A 20,500-nucleotide genomic window follows, 5' to 3' on the forward strand; every position below is an offset into this window, starting at 1 on the left:
GATTACTCAAATTTTTTTAAACATTGTACAGGTCACAGTGGCTTAAACACAGCCTGTTTGCAACCTCTGCTGAAGAAGGTATGATCACTGAGTATTTATCCCAGATCTACAAGGCAGGGGACACTATCTAAAGGAGGGAAAGCATTGAGTCTTCCACATCCAGAGGGTACTGGCCAGACCCAAGGAAAGGAGTCTGGCAGCAGCGACCTTCACCAGCCTCAACCCGGGCTTAGAGGGAGCCACCACAGGGAACCTCTGGTCTTGCCTCTTTGCTCCCACTTAAACCTTCTTACTCTCTGGGAGCCTTGGTATCCATGGCTATGTGATGACGACAACAGAGTCCCTACCTCACAGGCTTATTCAAAGATCAGAAAGGATTAAGATTGCAAAAGCATTCCACTAGAGGTTGTCTTTCTTCCTGGAGAGGGAGGCAGCAGACATACACAAGTTGGGACACCTACTTCCAGGTGGGATGGTTTCCAGGGGGCTAGCTTCACCTTCTCTCAAGGCCATGAAGCTGGGAAAATTCTAAGCACAAACAGCCCTGACACCAGTTATGGCTTCCAGAGAAATGAGAATGATAATAAATAAGTGTAAAAAGAGTTAACAACACACCCTTTAAGCCAAGAAAAAAAAAATACATCAGGAGGGACAGTCACAATTTTGTGGACTGAGAGGAGGTGTGAGGGGCTGGGCCACAGGGCCAGGAGGGAATGGGGTGAGAGTGGGGAGGGCTCCCCTTCCCAGCCCCGGGAGATGGGGAGGAACAGATAGGCTGTGTGTAGCAGCTGCTGGAGGCGCTGTCCCCCAACCCTGGCCGAAGCAGCTGCTCCTCCTGTGCCCAGGCCCAGCCCATGCTTTGTGGCCATGCTTGTGACAGGCACCTAGCGGGACAGTGGTGTCTGCTTCAGGGACATGAGCACCGAGCGCAGGCGGGACACATCTTTGCATTGCTTGCTGCTCTTGGGGTTGAAGTCACAGAGCTGAGCCACCTTCTCCCACTCTGTGCCCGGCGTCTCCTCCTTGGATTCCTTCACGAAAGCCTCCTCAGATGCCCTGCAGGTAGAGACAGGACAGAAGTTTCATTGCTGTCTGCCTTTCTCCTGAATCAGTTATGTTCTGCTCCTACTGAGGAAGGCTGCTTTGCCTGGCCTACTCTGAGGTAGTCTATCCAGAGTTCTTAGCCCTGTGCCCTGTGACCTCAGGCCCCCAGGACAGCCTTGGCATCAGAGGAAGCCTACTCTGGTCCTGCCTCAGGGCCTTTGTACTAGCTGTCACTTCTCCCTGGAATGCTTTCTGCCAGACCTGCTCATAGCTTGTCACTTCTTTTCATTCAGGTCTGAGTGCACGACTCACCTCAGAATGATCTTCCCTTGCCAGCCTCCCCTACCCCTGCCCAGCGTAGCACTCTGTTCATTACCTCTCCAGCCAGAGTTCCCAACCTGGGAATCCCAACACCTAAAGACCCTTGGAGAAACTAATGCAGTACCTCAGCTATTTTAAACATTTCCAGAAACTTAGCAGAGGTAGGACATTAACTAACCACCTTACTAACTGAAGTACCTGATTCAGCATTGCCTCGGTGTTCTGTGGACCCTGTAAGTGTTCTCCGGAAAAGGGTTGTGGTCAAATACACATGGAAATTTCAGTTAAAGAGGATCTTTAAAGCAAAACTTCCAAAGCCTCTACTGTGCCAGGGTGCACCCCGAACCTCCCAGGCAGACTGTAAGATGCAGACAGAATCCACCACACTCCAAGTTTATTTGACTATAGCGCTCTTTTTAGCCCAGAATGACTTATCTCTCTGGAGCCACAGCCTGGGGAATGCTCCATGGAAGTATCTGCTTTTGGTTGGAATCAGGTTAGGCTGAAAACTGGGGGTTTGTTCATCAGTAGTTCTTGTGGACAGTTATAGAAGCCACTGATTAAGGAACAATGGAGAAATAGAATGTAGAGTGCAAACCCAAATGCGGGACTCATTAAGAGGAAAACAATTAAAATATCTTCCATGAAGAGGGCTGGTTCTGCATCCTCTGGCCAGCAAGAGTCCCTGGAAAGCCCCTTTCTCCTTACAGCTCCTTCTGTGTATCAAGCAGGATCAGCTCTGCCACATGCCAGGCAGGGAGCTCTACCAGTAATCTCCACTGATCCACTGATCCACTGATCTCCTTGGTTGTGCCCTGGGGTGGGGTGGGGGGGTGGTGGCCTGACCTCTGCCTAGTGATCTTCCTTTCCCTCTGAGTCCTCATTTCCTAACCTGTAGAGAGAAGAGCAGGGCCTCTGCCTTGGTGATCCGTCTCACCAGCTTGAGAATCTCACAAAGTGGCAATGTGTGTGCAGGCTTGGAAAGAGTAAAGCACTGTGTGGAGCTGGATAACCGGTGGGATGAAGGGTGCTGTCTTAGGAGCTGTCCCTGCTAGATCAGCAGGAGACTGTCCTCTAAACTGCCTGTATAGTGTGTGGTACATGGACCAGTGGTATTGGCCTCACCATGGAGCTCATTGGAAATGTAGACTCAAGGCCTCGCCTCAGCCCTACTGAATCCCAATCTCCTTTGAATAAGGTCCCCTTGTGATTTTAGGGCACAGAAAAGTCTGGGAAGCACTGGTCCAGGCTCTTCCCCTCTACAGGACCCCCTGGGTGCTACTTCCCCAAGTGCAGCAAGAGCACTGAAACCGCCCCCCCCCCCATATAGCGTATTCCCCAGCACCGATATTCTGGTCACCCTGACTCTTCTGTCGGAAGCCTCCCGTAGATCTTCACTGCCTTCAGGATTGAGCCCTGGCTGGCAGACCTGGCCCAACAGGCATTTTGCATCTAGCCCCAAGCTGACCTGTCCTCAGTTCCCAGCCATCCCCACAGCCCCACGCCCCACTCACAGAGGCTGCCCCTGCCCTCTTCCCACCATCACCACTAAGCTCATCCCTTCTCACACTGTAAGGTCCAGCTGAAGGGCCTGCCTCTCTGAAGCCTGCCCTGGCTCCCCCCGCAGACGGTGGCTCCCAGGCCTTGGTGTGCCCTTCCACACGGCCCTTAGGACAACGCTGTCCTGACCATGAGCAACTTATGGGGACAGGCCATGTCTTATTCCTGTTCCAGCAGAGACTGGCATTGGGCAAGTCCCACTAAGTACTGGACAGAAGGAAGGAACACAAGACTGTTTCTCTGATGGGCCCTGTGCCCTGCAAGAGAAATGCCAGCCTAGACAGCATCAGAGGCCTGCTAAGGGTAACCCCAGAGTGGTATTTGGTATTTGGGACACCAAATACTTGGCACGTGCACCCGTGGCAGGAACCACTTATTCATCCCTGCTTTTCCTTCCCCTTCACCATCCCAACATACCCTCAGGCTGTCAACCACCCATCAACAGGGACCCCATCTTCCATCTCAGATCCAGATTAGGCATAGTCCTGACTCGTCCGCAAAACAGGAACATGAGAGAAGGGCCCACAGTAGTCTAGGCAGGGTCTGGTCACCAAACTTGGCCTGAGGCTTTGAGAAGGAGCAGTGCATTGGGGGTAGGAGTAGAATATGGGGAGGATATTTGGGGGAGCATCTCTTCTTTATGCCTCTGGCACTCGACGTTTTGTTCAATAGAAGATTCCTTCACCCCACTTCCCAACCCTAAGAGGCATCTCAGAAGGACAGAGCTGGGCTGTTCGCCATTTGCCCCTCCCACCTGAGATAGCCAGTGCATTCTTTTTCTTTGCTCTGCTTTGATGCAGCAAAGCTGACTGCAGGAGGAATAGATCCTCAATAAACACTTGCCGCAGAGACAGAGGTGAAGGTGGGCACCTGTACTACCTCCTGCTCTGATCTTTGCCCCATCCCTACCCCACTCCCCGCCTGGCCACACTCATTTATAGCCCACAAGCAGGACACTCAAAGCATACACAGGGGCCCCTGCCCTCTCCCACTCCCCCTGACAGAGGAGCAAAGAAGACACGTACACATAGCCGATGATATCAGCATCTGGCTGCTGGTAGAATGCTTTGTCAGCGATCCTTGAGGGGAAAGGATTAGGTGGGGGAAGACAGATGGCAGACAGACAGACAGAGGGTTAAAGAGAAAGGGAGACAGCATTAGTATTTCCAGTTGGAGAGTGTTAGGAAGCATAGTCCTGTGAGTCTCAGCAGTCATCCACGACCCAGAAAGGAGAGCAGGAATCCTGGGCCAGCTTGAGCACCTTTTCTAAAACTGCCCTGATCATGTTACTTCTCCTGTTCACAAGCCTTCCAAGGCTCCAACCCCCGTCTGTCCAACACCATTATTGGAGGCCCTCCCCATGGGGCTCCTCATTCCTGCCTTCTCTCCTACCACTCCCCGGTGCCCAAGACAATAGCCTTTCACACTATGCTGTTCCCTGGTCTAGAACACCCTTGTCCAACCCTGCCCTAATGAACTTCCAGTCATCCTGCAAAGCTCAGGTCCTAGACACAGAGGTCCCTCCCCCACCCATACCCCCTGCTTCCACAGCCTTCCTGTAGAAAGTCCTACTGGTGAGTTCATGTGCACATGTGTGCTTCTCTCCTCTGAGCTCTTCAAGGATACAGACTACATCCTTCCCCAGTGCCCAATCCAGAGCCTGGCCCACAGCAGCTTCCCAGGGCCAGCCTTGCCTTCCTAAGCCAGCCACTACCCCGAAGGACACAGTTCCAAGGGCAGAGCTGCTGGCCAGGGTCTCAGAAGTGGTCTGAGACCATTTCCCTGAAATTGCTCTCTGGTGGGCATCCACTGTCTTTGCCTGCCCAGCATCCAGCCCCTTCCTCCCAGGAAGGGCAACCTCATTGCCTTTGGAAGGATCAGGCTGGCCCCATTTCAGTCCCTGTGGTTTGGGTGACTGACCTCATGCACAACCCAGGAAATGGGACCATTGTCCAGGCAGGATCCATCAGAGAGTCCCTCACCTGGTATAGTCTCAGGGACAGGCACAGGACCCATACGAAACCAGTGAGGATCAGGTCAATGATTCCAGTGAGCCATTGGGAGCAAGATGCTATTTTCACAGAGGTTGCCAAAAGAGTATAGCAGAAGCCTGGAGCTGATGGTGGCCATCTGCCCCCCCCAGCCCCCTGTCCCATTCCAGATAAGAGAGGAAAGCGGTGTCGAGAGACAGTAAAAGTGAGTGCCAGTTGACTTCGTCTGAGCCCCCAAGTCTAGTCCTGCAGTCCCACCTCTGGCCTTTTCGGTCATACAGGCCACCAACTTCCTTTTATTCTTTAGCCTCTCTGGGTTGAAGTGTTGCCACTTCTACAAGCAGTAAAATCCTGTCCCCAGGTTAGTTCTTCACTCCCGGCCAGGCCTGTGCTTTCTGTGACACTAACTGTGGTGCCCTGGGCAGTCTGGCTCCCATGCCAGGGTCTCAGGACCTCTTCTGCTCACCGCAGAACTTGCTTCTCTGTGTCATGCTGAGATGACAGCTCAACAGTGTCCCGCCTCTGGAGGGCTCTGAACTCCACAGGCAACTGAGGAAGCAACCCTGAGGGGTTCAGCTTCTCTTGCCTCTATGTTCTTGCCCCCAAATCACCCATCCACAAGACAGTCCCCATCCCATAACTTCTGTCACTGTCCACATGGCCTCATGTCTTCATAGTCCCCTCATGTCCCCACAGCGCCTCTCACCGGTTATTGATCTTGTTCTTCTCAACCTGTTCACTCTGACGCTGATTCCACTCCTCCAGGTCCTTCTTGGCTTTCTCCCGCCACTCTTGTTCTGTCACCTTGGAGGCAGCATCTGTGACCCCAAAAGGAGAGCAAGTGGCAGCTTTCCAGTAGGAATGTGAGGGCACAGCTGTCCTGGCTAGTCCTCCCCTTGGCCCCTGCCAGGCAGCCTCAGGGCCCATGCTCACCCAACCCACATTAAGGCAGTGCGAGCAGGGGGTCAAGGGGGTGACTCTGTACCCTAAGGCTGCCCCAGTCCCACATGTGCCAAACAGCCAATACAGCTGGGAGCCGCTCCCAGCCTCAGGCCTGCTCTTACCCAGCTCCTGCAGCCGTTTCCTCTGTTCCTCTCTCCACTTGCGGATGCTCTCTGGTTCCTGAGTCAGTCTGTCAGCCTGGGCAATCGCCGCATAGCCATCTGCTGGACCGTTGGCCTCCTAGGGCACAAACACACAGCAGTGTGCACAGCCTGTGCCTGGCCCTCTTGCCACTGCTGCCTGAGCACCAGATACCCCCACGTGTGCCTGCCTCAGCCGGCTCCAACAGCCTCCCACCTGCTGCCTCCTGGGACCGTACCCTGCCTTTATAACTGCTGTGCCCTTTGCCAACAATGCTCCCCCATGGGGGCCTGGGCAAGTGACGGGGCCTCTGTGTGCCTCACCTTCCTGGTCAGGAAGCGGGCTTGGTAAGAGCAGCCACCTCTTCACGCTGATAGAAGAAGGCAAGGAATTTAAATATCTAAAGAACCTTGTACACTTCTTGGCACACAGTGAGTCCCCTGTGTTACTGTTCTTAAAGTCTCTGTTGCTGTCTTATTAACCCGCTAACACTTACACAATCTGAAATGACCTCACTTTATGTTTGCTTGTCCACTGTCTACCTTCATGACAGCAGGGTCCTTGTCTAGCCTGCTCATCGCCATGTCCCCTTTGCCCAGCCTGGCACACAGAAGACACTCAGTGAACATCTGCTATGTGAGTGAGCAGCCCTGGGACAGGCAGGATGGCCGTGGCTGAGACCGCAGGCAGATGGTCTGGGTCCACATCCCACCTCCACGGCTCACTAGGTGCCCGTATACCAGGGACAAGTTGCTCCACCTTGCTGAGCCTCAGCCTTCTCATCCCCAAATGAAAATAATAATAAAACCACCTCTAAGAGCTGTTCTCAGAGTTCCACAGGACCGTCTTTGTAGGACATCTAGAAGCGGGCCCAGTGTGGAGTGATGGCTCCGTGACTGGTAGCTAGAATTATTATTATTATTCATTCTCATCTTCTAGGGGAGGAAACTGAGGCCAGGAGTGATGGCGTGATGTCGTGGCCGGTGTCGTGGCCGGTGTTCAGGTCTCTGATTCCCAGGCCGGGGTTCTTTTTTTTTTTTTCCTTTTTTTTTTTAAGATTTTTTTTTTTTTTTTTTTTTTGACAGAGAGAGATCACAAGTAGGCAAAGAGGCAGGCAGAGAGAGAGAGAGGAGGAAGCAGGCTCCCTGCTGAGCAGAGAGCCCGATGCAGGACTCGATCCCAGGACCCTGAGATTATGACCTGAGCCGAAGGCAGCGGCTTAACCCACTGAGCCACCCAGGCGCCCCCCAGGCCGGGGTTCTGCCCACTTCCTTCAGCAGCCCTGCCAGAGCTAGGCACTCCCAAGAGCTGGGGACTAAGAGCTCAACCCAGCAAGGCTGTGACTCCCCTCTGGTCTTGCAAAGCCACGGACCCTTTCCAGTCTAGCCCCATCTCCTGCCACCCCACGCTCCCGACACTCCGCCCCTACACATTCCAGTCTGCACACACCCCACACACTCCTGCGGGCCCCAAGCCTCTGGCTCCTCCTGCTTTAGCTGCAAGTGTTGCCCTCCCCTCCCTTTTGCAGCTGATGAAATCTTCTATCCGTCTAGAGTTGCCAGCTCTAGGATATCCACCCCCCTTGGCAGATCTCACACCCCTTCTTCTCTGTGCTTCTGTTACAGACTTCATGTTCTGCTCGAGTCTCCCGGCTGGACCAGGAGCTCCTGGTGGGCAGAGCAGGACCTCATTTATAGCCTCTGAACCCCTGCCCCATCCTTTCACCACTCCTTGTGCTCCTCCTTCAATCCCTCATCAAAACTATCAGCAACAGAGACCGAGGGCTGGCTCGGTGGGTTAAGCATCTGCCTTTGGCTCAGGTCATCATCTTGGGGTCCTAGGATAGAGCCCCGCACCAGGCTCCCTGCTGAAGGGGGAGTCTGCTTCTCCCTCTCCCTCTCCCTTTGCCTCCTCCCCCCAACTTGTGCTCTCTCACAAATGAATAAAAAAAAAAAATCTTAAAAAAAAAAAAGTCAGGAACATTGGTATTCAATATCCTCTCCCCACAAGACAGTGTCTGGTGCCGCCCCCCACCCAGGGATGCTCCCCACTGTCCTTGGCACACACCAGTGCTCAGTAAGCAGTGGCTTCATAGATGCATACCCCTGGAGCCAGATGTGCTGGGTCAATGCCTGTCCAATGGGGTGTGGGCAGCCCAGTGAAGGAGCACACAGCGGGAATGGGAGGACTGCTGTCTCCAGCTGTCTCTGGGCAGAGGGAAGGATAGGCCCAGGGCAGGGCGGGTAGCCTGGCACTCCCTGGGGTCAGGCCTACCCCTGGGTGGGACAGTTGGAGCACCACCCTATTCTTTCTGGCACAGCACTACACTTCAATTCAGACAGTCTCTCACCACACCCAAGGGGCCCTTCCAGGGCTCTAATCTGGAGAACACAAGTTGGTCACTGACAATGAGTGTGCCCCACCCTGCCCCCTTCCGGGAACAACCCTGTCCTGAGGCCAGGCGCGGGGTGGTGATGGGAGATGTAATCCTATAGGATGTCCCATCCGCAGACAACTGCAATTACCTCTGTGTATATGTGTTTATTAAGGGGCTGTGTTTCATGTTCTTCATGGCACTTCTGGCTATCTGAAATGACGTGTTTACATGTTTACTCTCTGTCTCCACCGACCTCCCACCCCAGCCACAAGTAAGTGAGCCCCATAAGGACTGAGACCACCTGTCTCTGTATAGTATCTAGAACAGGGAAGGCCTGGCTGTAGGAGGATCTCTAGAACATTTCGTGAATGAATTAGCATCTGCTCAGGCTTGGGCCATGGATGAACAAGACCACCTGTCCCCCAGGAGTCTGGCAGGAGGAGTGTCTCACAAGCGAGGGCTATGGCAAGAGTACATGCTATAAAACAAGCCAGGTAAAGAGCAGGCACAAGGTCATTCTAGTCTGGGGCAGCATAGGGCGGGAAGAGACAGGGAAAGACCATTTCAGATTAGACTGAAATGGTAAGGCAGGGGGGGAGGGCAGTGCCTTTGGGAAACTCTTGAGTACAGTGATGTTTCCAGGTGTGGGAGGGAAAGGGGTGGGGGATGTGGGCTGGAGAAGGGTCTCTTCTCCAGAAGGGTGGGAGTTTGGTCACACTGGTGTCCTTCAGGCCCACCATCCCTATAAAGCCTACCCTAAAATTAAGATGCCCAGGTTATAGTGCTTTAAAGCTTGCAGAGAAATCACAATTAAACAGTTCTCTTTGATCTTTACAGCTCTGCATGATGGGTTTTATCATCAGTGTTTTATAGGTAGAGAAAGTCTAGCTCCAGAGTCCCAAGGTCACTGGGCTGGGAACTAGCAGGGCTGAGACTCCAACTGAATTCCCGGATGTGAAACATACTGGCCACATAGCAGCAGGGACCAAAGTCACTTCTGTGTCATGTGATTTGTGACACACTCTCTGTCTCTCTGATAAGTCTATTTCCCCAAGATCGGAGAGGGTGCCTGCTCCTCCAAGTGTCCCCTGCCACATCTCCCATGTCTCACACCCACACACTACCACCCCTCAGCTCACTGAGAAGCATGTCCAGGAACTTAGAAGAAGCTTCCCTGGGCATCAGAGCACTTTTCCCAGCAGCCAGTGGAGGACAGCAGGGCAGGGCCTTTAATCCCCTTTCGACAAGTGAGAAATCAACTCAGAACAATCTAAGAGTAGTCCTTCTGGTTGGGAAGAGCCAGAAACTGAAGCCCAGGCCTTCTAGTTCACTCCAAATTCTTCTGCCACAGCCCACCACAGCACCCCAGCCTGGGTGCAGGGGCAGCCTCAAGGAGCCACTTGGACCCCCATGGGTGCTTCTCCTGGGCCCTGGAGCAGCACATCCAAGGGCACCACGTATCCCTGAGCACTGCTCAGTGTAGTTTCAAGCACACGGTGCCCAGAGGCAACCATGCCCGAGGCCCACAGTGTGAAGCTTGGCCAAGCTAGATGGGCCTCCCCTATCTGTGCATCAGCAGCAGGGCCCACTAACAGGCTCCGCATGGTAGCTGTGCCCAGTGCTGCCGGTAGGGGTGAGGGGTACTCCCCTCGCATCACATGAGCTGTGATGCTTTGGCCTCTCTGGGATCCCCCAGCACTCCACTGGCCCCAGGCCAGGCCCAAAGAGAGTGCCTGTGACCCTCTGTACCTTTGCACGTTCTTTCCTACCAGCCAAGACCACCCATGTGCCCCTGGGCAGCCTGGAAACCCACTTCCAGGAGCCCCTCCCGGTGGCACTCACTGAGTGAGTGAGTGCAGCACCTGGAGCAGGATCCCGGTTCAAGTCGCAGCTCTTCCCCGCTGCAGAAGGAGTGAGCTATGAAAGCTCCCTGGGCATCCTCCTCTTGGTCTGTGAAATGGGGGTAAAAACGGAACCTCCATCACGGGGGTGCTGGGAGGATGAAAAGAGTTCATCTGCGGAGAGCTCCTGGGTGATGCCTGACACATTGTGAAGAACTCAAATGCCTAGCACCTGATACCACCCCTGTATCTGAGCCGTTACCATCCTGCACTACCATCAGTTCCTTCCAGGGCTCTGTCCTCTGTCAGAAGCCAGCTCTTTGAGGACAGTGGGGGATTTGCCTACATCCACCGCCCCAAACACAGTGGGTGGCACTCACGTCTTGGGAGCTGACGAAATGAAGGGGCCAGCGGCTGTCTGCAAAGCCCACGGCACACAGCATCAGAGGGCCTGGGCTTTAGGTCCCCTCCTGCCACTCAGTGGATATGTGACCTCTGAGAAGTCCTTTCCCCGGGCTCCTTGTGTCTCATCGCCTATTAAATGGGAGTGAGAAGTGGGGTCCGCTGTAAGCTGCGGAGGACACGCACCGCGGTGGGTCCACGGGGCTGTGCCGCTCACTGTTTGCCCAGGAGACTCCGCGCACGCCAGGCTAGGAAGAACACAGCCACACAGCCGTGTGGGCGGCGCCCTGAGCCCTGAGAAGCTGTTTGCTGGCTCCACTTCTTTGGCCCCGCTGGACTCATTTTCCTGCTCCAAACCCCTGCCAGTGAGCACTGGGGTCCGAGGGCCACAGCAGGGCTCCTCTTGAATCACTCAGTGCCCCCCAGAGGAAAGCGGGTCAGCTACAGGCTGGCAGCCCAGGCGGGCTCCCCAGGGACTGCAGGAATGCTCTGAGCACTGTGCCCCCTCTCCCCTCAGCCCCCAAGCTCGACAGGGAAGGGGGCAGGGACCAAAAGGCTACAGTCAGGCCAGGCTTATCTTGATCCAATTCCCTGGCACCCCCCCTCCTGGGGGACCCCTCTGCTGGACATGACCCTGAGAGCCTCTGTGGGGCAGGCTGGAGGCTCCAGAGACAGCCAGAAGGATGAGGCATCTTTGGGATTTTCCAGCTAAAGCTAAGCTGCGCTCTTGATTCCCCTAAGTAGCTCAGAGGAGGATGATGGCAATGCATGGGGGGGAGAGAAAGTTTGTGCAGGGAGAGGGAGGCCTGCAGGGGCTTTCTATCCCTGTCCCTGGCAATGCCAGATGGGACTGGAATAGGTGTAGGCAGACTTACCCTTACAACTCGAGGACCAGGTTTATAGCTGAACCCCCTTGTGGCCCAGAGGTTGCCAGGATAGAATAAGAAATGTAGCAAGAGAGCTCTGCCCAGGACCCCTGAAAGTGCTGGGCATGTCCACTCAAGGCTTCTCCCTACCCACCTCCGGCAGCACAAACCAGATCCGAGTCTACGGTCAATCCTACAAAAGTCTGCGGGGGCTTTCTACGAAAGATCCAGCCGCTGTGGCAGGCCAGTTCCAGCACAAGGGGTGGGACAGAGGGCACCACATCAGGGGCAGGAGATCTAAGAGAACTTGAGCTTGGCCACTAAGTGACTCACCTCATTCTTGACCCCTCCCCTGCCTGTAAGGATTCTAGGATGGCATGGAGTGGAATGATTTGCAAATAAACACACATGGGTTATGAGTAGCAGTGAGAATAAGAGTTCCCACTGACGCTGAAAGGAGGCATGGGGTTCCCTGTATCTACCAAATACAAAGTGAGGCTGGCAGGGGATGGTCAGGGTCAAAGAAGCCTCAAGATCCTTAGCTACAGAAAGGGGAAACTAGGTTGATCACAGTGTTCTAGATATTTCTGCAGTTCTAAGTGTATCTCCACTTTAGGATATAGACCTTCTGGGTCAAGTGAAGTCCTTCTGAGTGTGCCCAGGATAGGGGCTGTCCGGGTCTCCATGATCTACCGGATTGTAGAGGAGTAAACACAGCTTACTGGGTGTTCTCAGGCCTAAGGAGACACAAAGCCCCCGAAGTCTTGGACACTGACTTTTCTAGCTTGCTGATAGTTGAGTAATTTTCCAGAAATGGGACTTGGCTAGGTTCCCCGTGTAAGGTATGAGCCTAGCCCTCCTACATAAGAAAGTATTGTTTATTCCCCACTGAGGACTTGGGAGGCCAGCTCCTCAATGGGGTGGGGCTCGGGAGATCCTGAAGCTGCAGCCCCAGGCGTCAAGGGTCTTCGGCCCAGCCCAGTGGGAAGTAAGCCTCAACTAGCGAAGACTTTATGTTGCCCAAGCATGGGGGAGGGGGAGACTGTTCCGTCTGCGGGATACTGGGGATGCCATCTGTGGTCCAAGGTCTCCCAGTGTAAAGACTCTTAAATCCATTTGTGTAGGAATGTGGGGAAGGGGGAGGTGGGTACAGATAGAAGTAATTTTAACTAGAAACAGCCTTACTAGGAGGTGTGTGTGTGTTGGGTGGGGGGGTAGTATAAGATCATTATGAGGAACTTAATTTATTTATTTTTAATATTTTATTTACTTATTTAACAGACAGAGATCACAAGTAGGCAGAGAGGCAGGCAGAGAGAGAGAGAGAGAGAAGGAAGCAGGCTCCCTGCTGAGCAGTGAGCCCGATACGGGGCTCGATCCCAAGGGCCCTGTGATCCTGACCTGAGCCGAGGGCAGAGGCTTTAACCCACTGAGCCACCCAAGCACCCCTCATTATGAGGAATTTTAAGACAATCCCGTGAAAGTGAAAGCCTTTTCCTTTTCTTATCTCACCCCTCCCCACCTCAACGTGGGGGCTAACCACTCTTAACCATTGTTAACAGCTGGGGCACATCCTTTCAGAGATTTTGTGCAAATATATTTCTAAAATAAAAAACTGGCCCAATAAAAAAATAAAAATGGGATGCCTGGGTGGCTCAGTTGGTTAAGCCACAGCCTTCGGCTCAAGTCATGATCCCAGAACGAGTCCCACATCGGGCTCCTTGCTCAGCGGGGAGCCTGCTTCTCTCTCTGCCTCTGCCTGCCACTCTGCCTTTGCTTGTGCTCTCTCTCTCTCTCTCTTTCTCTGACAAATAAGTAAATAAATCTTTAAAAAAATAAAAATAAAAAACTGGGGGCGCCTGAGTGGCTCAGTGTGTTGGGCCTCTGCCTTGGAGCCTGCCTCTCCCCTTCTCTCTCTGCCTGCCTCTCTGCCTACTTGTAATCTCCGTCTGTCAAATAAATAAATAAAATCTTTAAAAAAAAACAAAACTGTGTAAGTTATTCTGCAAGATACTTTTCCACTTGTTATATCGTGGGCATCTTTTCATATCAATACAGAAAGCTCTGATTGCTCTTTTGAATGGCAGTGCGGTTTTCCAATTTACCTGCCCAGGCCCTTGACGCTGGATACTTAAGTCATTGCAGTTTGTCTGGTTTTTTTTTGTTGTTGTTGTTGTTTTACCTTTTTATTTGAATACTGTAACATACAATGTTACATTAATTGTATGTAGTACATAGTGACTCAACTCCTGTGTATGTCATTCTATGCTCACCACATTGTCTGCTATTGTAAATAATCCCACAAAAATCTGGGAGTCTTTGGCTAATTCTTTCCCTAGGGAAGATTCCAAGTGGAATCTCTGGATCAAAGACCTGCCCACTTAAAATGCTCAGACATGGCCACTCAGTCCTGCTTCCCACCAGTGGCATGCAAGCGTGCCAGGGCCCAGTGTGCACTGTGCCACTCTGGGCCACTTTATCTCTCCCTGCGAGACATCACCATGGGCAACCTATGGCCACATGCCATCAATCCCAGTCTATAGTGGTACTTATTCTTTGTGCCTTTCCCCTACATAACAGGAAAGAGAGGAAGGAAGGAAGGAAGGAAAAGAAAGAGAGAAAGGGAGAGAGAAGGAAGGAAGGAAGGAAGAAGAGAGAGAAAGAAGAGAAAAGAAAAGAAAACATGTCAAAACCCTTGCCGATGCTCCCATTCTAATGCAGAACAGAATAACCAGAGCCCTAATACTACCGGTGATGGGGCCATAAGTTACCGAGGCCCAGCTGTCAGTCCCTACGCTGCTACAACAGAATCTTGCTTACCTGAAACACGTCTCCATTGACCGTGGTCCCCAAGTCCTCAGAACCAGCTGGAAAGAGAACAAAGAAATGGCATTACTCATTGCGCAGCTTAAAGCAAACACAGACGGTCCTACATTAGTGCCCTGAGCCAACCTCCGTCTATGTCCAGGCGTGCCATAACACCCGCTCCCCATGTAGACATACTGGATACATAAATAAGCTGGAATCAAGCCATGACTGTTGACAAAGCCTTCTCACAGCCGTTGTCACATCTGATTTTCACCACTACTCTGTGATGAAGTTATCTACCCATTTTACAGATACTGGAATTGAGGCCTGAGAGGCTAGATGATTGCCAATAGCCACCCAGCCAGTAACAGCCCCTCACCTACCTGAAAGTGATTTACGCTTGGCCATGGCTAGGAATGGCCTGACTGTGTGGGGGGCCTGGGCCCAGTGAGCCGGCAGAGGGCTGTCAGCTCAGGGCGGTGTCTGCGTGCACAATGGAGAGGGGCCTAGCAGGCCGCTGCCTGTCCCTGCCATGCCTCGAGCAATTGCTCCTCCTGGGAGAGCAGGAACGGCAGCCCCCACCAGGCAGCACCTGGCCTATTTTTCCTCCCTCTGCTCCTCCCAAAAGGATTTTCTTTTGCCCTCAACAATAACTCTTCCCGGTCCCTTTCCCTGATAGCTGATTAGTCACAAATTCCTGTGGCTTTTGCTACAACGGTGACCTTCCAATTTGCCCTCTGCTCTCTGTCCAGTCTGCCTACCCTGCTAGTGGCAGATACCTAGAAGGCCAGACCTGGGTCCTTGCTCCTCACCACAGCCCTTCCCAGACGCGTACCCAGCGCCCGCTACTCAGTAAGAGCTCGGAAACGTATGTGTTAAATAAACATGAATAAATACATCACTCACAGGCCTCCCTGACACCAACTTCACCCTCTCCCAGCCCTCTTTCAAACCAACCAGCAGCACTGATATTTTGTAAAGCATATAGTTACCTATGACACTACAGCAAGCCAGAAAGAAACCCACTTCCCACGGACCACAGTGGCCTTTAGGGTCGGCTCCTGCCTTGGGGACCAGCAGGTTCTTTCCCTCGGCCTGGAAGGCCTTCCTACCCACACCATGCGGGTTGTTCCCTCACTCCCTTCTGCCTCTGCTCAAACCTTATCTCAGCAGAGGCCTCCCCGGACCCTCTGGGACACCTGCCGCTCCGCGACCCTCCCTCCCGCCCCTGCAGTATTTCTTTATAGTACTTACCACTGGCTGGTATGCTTATTTGTGTAGGGGCTTACTATCTATCCTCCCCACATGAATGGCCCCTCGTGAGGGTCAGGGACTTGGTTTCACTCAGTGCTAGTGCCCAGCGTCGGAAACAGTGCCTGGCATATAGCTGGGCTCAATAAATACTTGTTGAGCGAGTACATCAAACCTCAGACTATAGCATGTGAGAATCTCTACCCTTTGGCCCTGCCCATTTTCCTGCCTCGCTTCCCACAAGTCCCTCTCACCAGCTATCCTGGGGATGGGTTGGGGGGGTGCAGTCAGTTGGGCATCCAACTCTTGGTTTCAGCTGGGGTCATGATCTTGGGGTCGTGAGATTGAGCACATCAAGCCCAGCATCCTGCTCTGTGCTCAGGGCAGAGTCTGCTTGAGACTCTCTCTCCCTCTGCCACTCCCTGCTAAGCGTGCATGTTCTCTCTCTTTAGTAAATAAATAAATTGTAAAAACAAAACTAAACTAAACTAAACTAATCTGGGGGGTGCCTAGGTGGCTCAGTTGGTTAAGTGTCTGCCTTCGGCTCAGGTCATGATCCCAGCATCCTAAGCTCGAGTCCCACATCGGGCTCCTCACTCAGCAGGGAGTCAGCTTCTCCCTCTGCCTGCCGCTCCCCCTGCTTGTGGTCTCTAGCTCTCTCTCTCTGTCAAATACATAAATTCAAAAAACTTTTTAGCAACAACAACAATAACCTATTCTGGTTTCCTTCTTCCCCACACATACCAGTCTGCTCCCCATGCCTTTTTTTTTTTTTTTTTTTTTTTTTTCCCCATGCCTTTTGTTCTCCTTCTCTCTCAACACAATGCTCTTTTGGAGTCAGTTATTGTTCAAGATTCAGTTCACAAGTCACCTCCTCTGGGAAGACCTCCATTACTTCCCCTGCTTCTCTAGGCCCTGAAGAAAGGCCTCACCTCTGGGATATCCCACAATAAGGCACAGCATTTCCCCACCCTCTTAGGCAATTATCTGTGAACTCCCAAGGGTCATACACTCCCTATCAAGCCCGGTTCTATATCCTATTCAGTTCCTAAGGGCTCCTGAGCAGAACGGGTGAGCAGGGCATGCTGGCTAAATGGACAATGAACAGCTCTTTGGGAGTCTACTGTGACCTGGAAAGCCTTCCTAAGGCCTCTCAGAAACTGTGATGCTTCCCAGCAAAGAGCCACAGGAAGTGACATGAGCTTCCAACAGATGGACAAGCATCCCTTTTCCAGCCAGATAGGGCTGTGAGCAGGAGTTACACTGATTTCAGCCTGGGGACTGAAGGGAGGGATCCTTAATCTAACGGAAATAATCCCCGGCTGACAGAAATTTTCAAACAGTGATTGATTCTAACCAACTATGTCTCCTGTCATCCCTGCTCACTCAGCTGGGGTGACTCCTGCACGGGTGGCCTGGTCCCTGAGTCAGGGGGCGAAGGGGGGCACCATGGGATTTTAGTGGCAACATCTGCAAAGGGGCTTCTTCTCCTGGGGCACCTCCTCAGGGCCTGAAATTATCAGTGTCCATTCACCATGATGTGCCAGGTGGGACGCCTGGCCTTCTTGAAGTGCAAGCTGCCCTACCCCACCCCATTTTGACCGGACCAGTCTTGGGCCCCTGGTCCACAGTCTCGGTGCCTCCCCTGGTCTTCAGAAAGTCTCTCTGCCTCGGTTTCTCAGTCCTGTGGACATTCCTCTGGAGATGAAATCTCAGCCGCTTTGAGAATCCACACCTACCCACACATAGAATCGAGTATCTGTTCTCACAATGCTTTCTGATTATTGCACATTTACAATCACATGTCCACAGTCAGAGGCCTGCAGAACAGGACCGCGGCAGATACGAGTGCCACGGATAACGCTGTGGGCGTTGCTTCCCTCGGATTCCTGACCCCTTTTGGCAACAAGGGCAGACAGGGTCCAGAACATTCCTGGGAGCTTACTTAGGCCCAGCAGGGGAAACAGGCTTGCCAGGAACTGACTGGGCAAGTCAGAGGCAGAGCCAGGCTGGGGCTCAGAAATCTGGGTGTGAAAATGTAAACCTGCTAGGCCCTCCCCAAGGCTGATGAATGGAAACAAAGTGTCCATTGCTTTGACTGGCCCCAGATGCAGCCCCAGAGGAGAGACTCAATGCGGCTCCGGCTCAGATCTAGACCAGACACCTCTTCCCCACACCCCGGGGTAGCAGGGAGCCCCATAGGGGGGCACTTGGCATGGGAGCATCGTCTAGGAGAACAGACTCAGACATGTTGATGGGCGGCAGCTCTGGAAGCCAGCTTCTCCCAGCTCCCAGCAGGCCTAGGCACTGTTTCTCCACCCCATCTGAGCTTCTGACATTCACCACTGGTCAGGGAAGATTACTTGCTCAGCACCATAGAGGCCTAGGTAGGTCAGATCAATTCCATCCTGTCTGGCCACCTACTGAGCCACCATCTTGTAATACCTCCCTGACCCAGAACTTTGGCAGCTTCAGCAGGTATAGGTCTGGAAGACCTTCAGAAGGCCATGTCTCTGCTTCTCCCCTGGCCCTCTGTGGTCTGGGGCCAATTCTGCCACAGAGGGAAACTCCCATCTAGACTGTCACCCCCTGGAACCCCACTGACCTGGGAGAGGCCACAATCTGCTTAAACTTCCAGATGCCTCTGGCTGCGTTCAGCCTAAGCTCTACCTGCCCCTCTCTGTCAAGGGCTTCTGGTATCAGTTCTTCTCAGTGGGGCCTCCTCGAGGCCAAGCTAGACCAAGAAAACTGGTGGTTTCACAGAGGCAGTGTGGACTAGTGAATAATGAATAGAGGCAGGAGTTTCCTCCGAATTCCCTGGGATGTGTGCAAATCTTGCTGAGGGTCCAGGAGCTGCTGCCACAGAAGCCCTCCACTTCTGGCTTGCTTGGGTAGCAAAAGCCACCCCCCCTGCCCATCACCTCCTAGCGTGACTGCTATAGCGTTTGGAAGAGTGTGGGGCCCTGAGTTGGGAAGGCTAGGCTCAAGTCCCAGATCTGTCACTCATGGCTGTGTGACTTTGAGTAAGACACTCAGGTTTTCTGGGCCTCCAATTTCTTAGATGTTACAAAAAGCTTGTTACATTTCTTTTCTTTTTTAAAGATTTTATTTATGTATTTGACACAGAGAGAAAGAGAGAGCAGAAGCAGGGGAGCAGCAAGCAGAGGGAGAGGGAGAAGCAGGCTCCCTTCTGAGCGGTGAACCCAACATGGGGCTTGATCCCAGGACTCTGGGATCATGACCTGAGCCAAACGCAGAAGCCTAACTGACTGAGCCACCCAGGCGCCCACACTTGTTACATTTCTTATATCAACGGATATAAAGATATATCAAACTCCTCAAGCCACAGAAACTGTCGTATTCATTTCTGTACCCCCAGGGGTCCTGGCACACAGTAGGCACTCAATAAAGGTTGAATAAATACAAATATGACTATAAGGAACCTAACTTATAAACTTTTTTTTTTTTAAATGTAAGCTATCACTCATTCCAACAGGCCCATAAACACCCACCAAAACAACAACATTAACAAGAAGCACAGGCTGTTTTGGTTGCACCCATGAAGGTATCTACTCTTTAACTAAATATTTTAAGAAACTGTCTTTTCAAGCCAGAACAAGAACAGGAAAATCCTTGATAAACATGCTATCACAGGGAGCAGGCCCTGAGCCGGGATCTAAAGCTAACCACAGTAGCCCTGCACCACCTTTAGACAACCATTAATGGACAGTTAGAAACCCCAGGAGGGCAGGACCACATCTAACTGAAGCCCTTGCCCTGCCCCCCACCTTGGTCTCTAACCCAGAGCCAGGCATATGGAAGACAGAGTGGTCAAGAGGAGACTGAGTTTCTGGTCTGACAGAAACAGGTTAAATCCTCACTGCCCACTTACTAGTTGCTTCAGTAGTGTACCCTTTGAGCCTCGGTTTTGCCATCTCTGAAATGGGTTTAATAACGCATATGAAGTGACTAAATGTAAATAAAGTGCTTAGTCCAGCAGGATGCAGGTGGTCTCCCAAAGAAGGTTTGTGAGTTCTTGGAGCACCCAGTGTCCTGTCCCCTGCTTTGCCAGCTGTAGGAAAGAGCTAAAACTGAGAGGCTGGGAGGTCTGTGGCTCTGCCCATACCCAAAGGGCTTAGGTGGGGACCTGGGATGACCAGACCAAGGGGCGGCTGGGGAGGGACTCTGAGAGCCGGACCGTGTTGGATTTCAGAGCCAGGGCAGCGGTGGAGCTGGCCCTGGGTTGAAATATCATGACAAATTCCTGTGCGCAGAGCCACGGGGTTCACGGCCCCAGGAAGGGCCTCAGATGAAGCTCTCCAAGAAGATTCCTCCCCATTTCCACCAGGTCCCTCTCAAACACACGCAGCCCCAGGCCTGCACCTGACCGGCCACACCAGGCCCTTTTCACTCGGCCGCGGGGCCCTGAGGCCGGGTCTGCGCCGCCAGGTACCCGGGTGCGAGCCCCAGGCCCTTCAGTTCCCAGGCCCGTGCACTGACTCACCCCCACTCGCGGGTCCTGGCTGCGCGAGGCCCCCATGGCTGCCGGCAGGTGCCCCGAAGCCCTCGTCATTCTCTATGCCCGCGATCTCACTCTCCTGCTGGGCCAGGAAGGCAGCCGCCGGGTCCTCCTCGGCCGCCTCGGGGGCCCCGCTCTCCGACGACGAGAAGAAGCCAAAGTCATCAGCCATTTTCCCCGCGTCTCTACTGAAGCGTCCTCCTGGCGCTCGGCTCTGCCCGGCGCGTGCCCCGCGCTGCGCCCGGCGGCCGCGACACTGTCACCCGAGCCGCCCGGGGAGCCGGCCTCGGCTGGGACGGGCTCGGCGCGGCTGCCCCACACTTCCTCTCCGCCACCGGGCCCGGCTCGCCTGTCACTGCAGCTGCAGGCGGGAGGAGCCGGGACGGGAATGCGGTGATGTCACCGGCCAAGGGAGGGGGCCCGCAGCGCGGCCGGAG

General features: G+C 53.3%; 1 protein-coding gene across 2 annotated transcripts; it reads right to left on the bottom strand.

Moving 5' to 3' along the window:
• Positions 1–603: 603 nt before the first annotated feature.
• Positions 604–20,438, bottom strand: CLTB (clathrin light chain B). Of its 2 annotated transcripts, XM_059174361.1 has the most exons (6): positions 20,049–20,438; positions 14,306–14,352; positions 5,981–6,098; positions 5,623–5,734; positions 3,951–4,004; positions 604–1,056 (listed from the first exon to the last, which is right to left on the bottom strand). In XM_059174361.1, the coding sequence occupies exons 1-6, from the start codon at positions 20,233–20,235 to the stop codon at positions 885–887; spliced, it is 690 nt and encodes a 229-aa protein (XP_059030344.1). In that variant the 5' UTR covers positions 20,236–20,438; the 3' UTR covers positions 604–884. The 2 variants fall into 2 exon arrangements, with proteins under 2 accessions (XP_059030344.1, XP_059030345.1); XM_059174362.1 differs by lacking the exon at positions 3,951–4,004 and having other exon boundaries at positions 20,049–20,432.
• Between the last annotated feature and the right edge of the window lie 62 nt (positions 20,439–20,500).

Source organism: Mustela lutreola, chromosome 5, assembly GCF_030435805.1.
Source record: "Mustela lutreola isolate mMusLut2 chromosome 5, mMusLut2.pri, whole genome shotgun sequence".
NCBI lineage: Eukaryota > Metazoa > Chordata > Mammalia > Carnivora > Mustelidae > Mustela > Mustela lutreola.

Coding starts and splice junctions, on each gene's coding strand:
- CLTB (XM_059174361.1), bottom strand. CDS start 20,235: ATGGCTGATGACTTTGGCTTCTTCTCGTCGTCGGAGAGCGGGGCCCCC. Junction 4,005..5,622: donor AAGAACAAGATCAATAACCG/GTGAGAGGCGCT, acceptor TTTCCCCTCAAG/GATCGCTGACAAAGCATTCT. Junction 1,057..3,950: donor GCTGATATCATCGGCTATGT/GTACGTGTCTTC, acceptor CTCTACCTGCAG/GGCATCTGAGGAGGCTTTCG.